Source organism: Tigriopus californicus, chromosome 6 (genome assembly GCF_007210705.1).
Source record: "Tigriopus californicus strain San Diego chromosome 6, Tcal_SD_v2.1, whole genome shotgun sequence".
NCBI classification, from domain to species: domain Eukaryota; kingdom Metazoa; phylum Arthropoda; class Copepoda; order Harpacticoida; family Harpacticidae; genus Tigriopus; species Tigriopus californicus.
This window is the reverse complement of record NC_081445.1, coordinates 14,528,216-14,534,155: the sequence shown is the minus strand read 5'-3', so window position 1 is coordinate 14,534,155 and position 5,940 is coordinate 14,528,216. Positions and strand designations below refer to the sequence as shown.

Here is a 5,940-nt window from a genome sequence, read left to right as displayed (position 1 = left end):
ACACTTGAGGGGAAAATGGTGTGGCCAAACTTATGCAAGAAATTTTATACCAGGGCAAATTAAATCAACTTATACAGGAAAAGCAATAAAGTGCACCAACAGTGACGCAGGCACGTGGCTTTGGTTCAATGCTTGGTTTGTTTCTGGCAATCTGACTTTAACTACGAACAAACAGTCCCCATTTTGCGGTTTTCCTGAGCTAACCATTTGGGCTCGCTACGTTAGCAGCGTATCCCTGCTTGGGTTAAGCTTGCACAAGTTCTAGTACTTGGCCAAGCTTTGCTTGTAAACAAGTAGAACTTGGGTGTCTGTGATGACTTGCTACATGCCCTTTTCCCATCAGTAATTCAGAGCTCTTTGGTGGAAGTTTGGAAGATTCTCAATGATCGAACGAAAGGAACAGATAAGTCTTTTCTGCCTGTGGTTGGTCCCCCCATAGCCACTAGAAGTACAGTCCGACGTGACCTTCGGCCTCCTGCGCGGGGCAATCATTTTTCTACTAATGCTGTCAGACTGTATAATGCTCTCCCCGTTAAATCTCGAACTGATAAAAAAATTAGCTCTTTCAAATCCGCCATCAATCAGTCGCTGCCCAGTTATCCCCTGTGATATGTTGTTTCCATTTTCATGCACTAGTCAAAGCCTGATATGTGTACCATGTACCAAAGATGACCTCACCTTAAAAAGTACTTGTACTTATAAATACATTCAAATCAAATCAAATCAAATCAAACGAAAAATTAAAGGCCATTCTGGAAGCTGAAAAAGGAACGAGTAACGAGTAATTCCTGTAAATTTTGGATCGTTACAATTACACAATTTTGAAATGTAATGCAATTATAGTGCCTTTTTCGAGAAAAGGAATGAATTGCTGTAATTTCGTTACCTGTAATTTCGTTACTACTGCCCTGCAAACCAAAACGTTTTTGGATAACATAAAATCAACATATTTGGGTTTTTTAAAGCAACATAAAAAAGTACATGTTTGGGCCAAAAATCCATCATATTTTGTCGGAGCCTCATCATGAGTTTATGACAAGAGTGCACTGGGATTCAATTTAATTCCCAGTAGTTCAATAAGCTTCTGGAACCAGGATACGAACCCAAAACACCTAAGAATAATATTTTTGGTTAGTTTGGCTAAAGATGCCTCTTAGACCGCTCGGCCACAACAGTTTTTTAACTATGTTTTTTTAAATTAAGTGCAGACCGAGTTATAGCTGTCCTAACACCGATGGTCAAGCGGTTTCGGCCTAGTTATTGAATGTGTCAAATTTCATGAGATTCAGAGAACTAAATGCAAAGAGGTGTGTCCACTTGACGTAAAATGTTCCTTCAATTCGCGTAGGGTCAATTACATAAAGATTTTTATTTATTGGCATTTGTATTAACTTTTAATTGACACCCTGGTTCAAGATCTTCAACTCCTCGCCTGTGGTCTAGTCAGAGTTTAGCCTGAACGTCACCGGTGTGTCCTAAATTCGTTTATCGTCGAGTGCAGAAGTTCAGAACCGTCTGAGCCTCTTACATCCAACAATATCAAAATAAGTTTTGTGATCAAGAGAGAAATAGCTCTGCAGTAATTATGCGTATTGTCATTAGCCACCATCATGGAATGCCCTGTAGTTCTGTGTGCCCTACCTCTACATGCTTCTCAAACTGAAGCATTTTCCTATTTTTTTGCAAATGTTTGATCAAAGCCATTTCAAAGAAATAATTGGACCCCAAATTGCCCAACAAAAAAAAACAATATAGTTGAACCACAAATTGAAAATGATTATCATTGTAATGCTGTTATTTCTGGATCTCCTTACCGTCGTTAAGAAGATAGCCAATCTCCCTTAATTCAAGAATTGCAGTGGAAAATAAAGTTATCATGATTGATTACGTTTGAACTCAATGTGAATGTAATAAATTTGTGAATAATTGTAATAAATCATACACTTTTTGGTCATATTTGCACTTTTTAGGAATTTTTGAAACATTCACAACCACTAGACCATTTTTATTTTCAATTCCTTTATCAAACCAGATAAAATACTGTTTACCAGTAGGTTTAAGACAACCCATTTGGACACAATATTAATTCCATTGAATCATAGGAGCAAAAGCTTTTGAATTATGTCACATTCTGGGATGTCATTTGTATCTGTGAAAAAAATTTGTTGCAACTTCAGTTCACATTAGAGGAAATGCTCCACAGTAAACATTTCATATTGAACATTTGAGCGGATTGAACAGTACCCTTTGCCTGGGTTAGGTCTGTACAAACAACCCTAAGCAACTCGGAGCAATGTAAATAACTCTGACCTTTTAACTTTCATTCACCACATGAAATGTTATAGAAAATCTCAAGATGTCCAAAGGTTAATGTGAATTGGCGCAGTTCCCCAAAAAGAAGTAGCAATTCAAATTGTTGAATGATTTGACATGTCTCCCAGAAGAGTTAGTGATATACGCATTCATTGTGACACATTGCTTAGACAAGTTGTTGAGCGAATATTATCTAGGTATTCTTGTCTTATTAGTTTTGGTTCGTATTTTAAATTAGTTGTATGTTTTATTTGATTGTTCAAAAACCTAGAAAATATTTGTCAATCCTTCATGACTTGCTTGAATCTTTTAAAGACTTGATTCCATTGCAAATGAGGCAATGATTTCTCATAAAAGTGGTCACTTCATCATGGCTCATCAAAGTTGGGATCACGGGGAAATGACCATTTTGGGCAACAAGCTAAATCTTAACTCTCTACTTGTGAATAGGGTTGATTAAGTGTTTGTTGGTATACAAAACAAACTAATCTTGTGCGAATCTGTGCTTGCATTATTACCAATGTGTTTGATGCCACAGTGAATCTTGGCTGATTCAAGAAGCAATGAGTTCGAATAGGTTTTTGTCAGTGATTCTCTTTTGAACTCCCTACTCTGAAATATATTGAGCAAGTAAAATTAAATAAGATATTAGAATTTTGGTATTCTGTGTGTTTTTCATACGAGCACTTTTCGTCGACTTTACTACATTTTCATGACCACTTATTAGAACTCCATAGTTCTCTTTTTCTTATAGCTTGCTTGATTACATTTAAAAAGCTGTGGTGACGTGGTTCATAAATTTTCCTAACATAGCAATGGTCTATAGTTCGAATCTTCTTAAGAAAACTTTTAGACGCTAATCCAAACCATGGAGTACGTCAGTAGTGGAGTCGAAAGCTCGGTCGAAGATCGAGCCACTTCTAGCGAGGTTTTGTAGAGCTATGCGTTACCCCCTGATCAGATGGATTCCCGCTGAGAGAGTGCCCAATGAATTACCTCTTCATGTTCGAGAACTCGATTAGGAGGTAACGCAAAACTGAAACGTCTTCTAGCGAGGTTTCAGAGAGCTTTCCTCTCCACTACTTTCGTGCTCCATCTCCAAACCCACCCAATCTAATACCAGACGAGAAACTGACATCGAAATTTGAAAATGTATGATATATGATGGTTGGCTTTGGTTGCCCTGTGAGATTCACCCCTCAGACCCTGGCACCCCAAGACTTAAAAATATAGGGCTTGTCAAGTGAACGCATTCATGATTAAATAACGTTATTCCATGGAGTAAAATCAAAGACAACATGCCAAGCCAAACTGCATTGTGCATGCATTAAATTTTGACATTTCTTCCATTTTGCATGCTTGTCTAAGCAAAAACCATTGTGTATTGAGCCAATTTGATAGTGCGTTCACCGATTAACTCCGAACGTGTTCATTTTGTTGGGTTTTGTAACACAGCTCACTCAAAATTACTCGATTGTTGAAAATTCAATGGAGTTAACTCTGATGTTTGTCTTAGTTCTCCCATAGACTAAAGGTTCTCCCTCCCCAAAATCAGGGTGCCGGACCACATGTTTCCCTGAAGTTCCTTCACTTGACAAGCCCTATAGAAGTTGAATTTACATTATCTTGAGTTTTCACAATGGCTTAATATTCTGTTTGTGTTTTTTTGGCAATATAGATGCGCCCTTTCGGGTGAAAAAGGCTATTGCAGTGGCCTTAGATCGGAAGAAGGTCTTTCAATTTAGTTATTGAATTCAGGATCTAAAGTCGATTTATTATAGTTCTGATGTGGAGTCATACGGTTGGTCACACTGGCATATTGTTTTCTGCGCATTTCGCAGTATCATTCGTTTGCTTTCATTTGTCAGAGAACATATCGTAGGGGAACTAACAAGTTCCAGCAATTTGAAGAGAGTGGAAATTACACTAGAATAGATGCTCTAAAAATGGGTGGATATCGAGATCAAGGTCATATTTTTGAAAGGGAAAAGAGAAATAAGGCCTGAAAATTACTAGTAACGGTCACTTCATGAATGCTATCTAGCAAAACTAAAGTTCAGATCTTCTGACAAGGCTGCAGATGCTTTAAGTTGGTCTAAGTTTTTCATAGATCTGGGTCCACGTGGATGAATTCGATTTTTGATGTTCTTTGATTCGCTGATATGAGGGTTGTTCGTTCCTTTTTTGAAAAATGGGACTGAGAAGAGGGTGAATATAAATGCTAGATCACAATTTATCTGTGTCGATCTCAGCCTCCGTTTCGGATCTGCTTCCCGATGAAAGCGGTCGATCAGGGATTCCATTTTCGGTCAGTTTGGCCTTTTTATTTGGCGGTGGGGCAAGAGAAGAGGCGTTATCATTTTGAGGGCTGTCCACTCCGTCTAGTTTATCCTCATTGGGGTTGAAACTTCGGGCAGCCAATTCTGTCCTGAGGCTCCGGAGTTCCCGTTCCATGGAATGCATCCGTTCACGGAGATCTTCAGGATCCTGAAATGAATCATGATAAATGAAGATTCAACAAGCACAAGTAGACTGTCGATGCATTTCTGACAACATGGCAACATAGGGCGTAAGTAAAAATGGCGTCAAAAGTCACCTTAGATATAAGAGAGTCTACGGAACTCGTTCGTTCCTGGTTATCGATCCCGCTTTCAGCGCTTAAATTGAGTGGACTGTGATCTTCTCGTCCACAGCTGAGAGATTCATTAGTAGTTGTTGTAGAAGTTGTTGTTGACGTGGTGGTATTATTGTTGCTAGAGTTATTCGCATTGTTGTTATTGTTGTGATGTCCAAGGTGAGAGTTGGGAGTTGACTCGAGATTGCCCTTGGAACTATTTTGGAACTTGGTTGACAAAAGGAGCAACTCTCTTAGCTCGGATCGCTTCTTATCCAGTTCATCCTCAAGACACTGATTTGAAAGAAGACAAAGCAAAGGTAAAACAAAAGGTTCAAACCCCAATGGAGTCTATCCGGAGTAAAAAGAGCTTACTTTATAACTTCTTTTGAGTTTCTTTAACTCGACTTCGGCCAAATTTGCGGAATTTTCCGCATCACGCAACCTCGTAACGAGTCGTTCCAATGCATTGAGCACGGCATCTTTGTTGGAATGACTAATGGTGCTCTCTTCCGAAAGCGTGTTTTTTATATCGTTGAGGAAAACAGAAGGACTGGCAGGTGTCGGAATGTCTGGAAAAACGATATCAAGATTGTCTATTCTGATTATTGATAAGTGGGCGTTTAATCGTCACACATGGTAACAATTGGTTGCTTCGATGTTTTCATTCAAACCCAACCGACCAATCAATTTATGTTCCTTTGATCAAGGTCATTTTACATTTATGTGTTCGTTCCCAAACAATAATTTGCCCTGACTTTAATANCGTCTGGAACCACGAATCCCATGGAACCGGGAACGTATCGCGAAGAGCCTTGTTCCGTCCAGATCCAGTGTGGAGAGGAAGCTCTCCAGACGTCTGGTATTGATTTTCTAGGAGGCTTTTTTGGACCACTTTCGCCACAACGCTGAGCGAGTGTTGCTCAAATTCAGCAGTTTTACTTTCCGGCCTTCTTTGCCATGTTTGGCTCGAATAAAAATAGGGCTATGGGTAAGTAAAGGTAATGGGGTTT

The 5,940-nt window shown here is 39.1% G+C and overlaps 1 protein-coding gene across 1 annotated transcript in view; it reads right to left on the bottom strand.

Moving 5' to 3' along the window:
- Positions 1-4,066: 4,066 nt before the first annotated feature.
- Positions 4,067-5,940, bottom strand: part of LOC131882754 (uncharacterized) — a 22,623-nt gene continuing 20,749 nt past the window's right edge. Inside the window, exons 8-10 of the mRNA XM_059230005.1 lie at positions 5,303-5,499; positions 4,910-5,221; positions 4,067-4,800 (exon numbers count right to left, since the gene is read on the bottom strand). Of these exons, the coding sequence (XP_059085988.1) occupies positions 4,540-4,800; positions 4,910-5,221; positions 5,303-5,499 (770 nt within the window). The 3' untranslated portion in view covers positions 4,067-4,539. The remainder of the gene's footprint in view (positions 4,801-4,909; positions 5,222-5,302; positions 5,500-5,940) is intronic.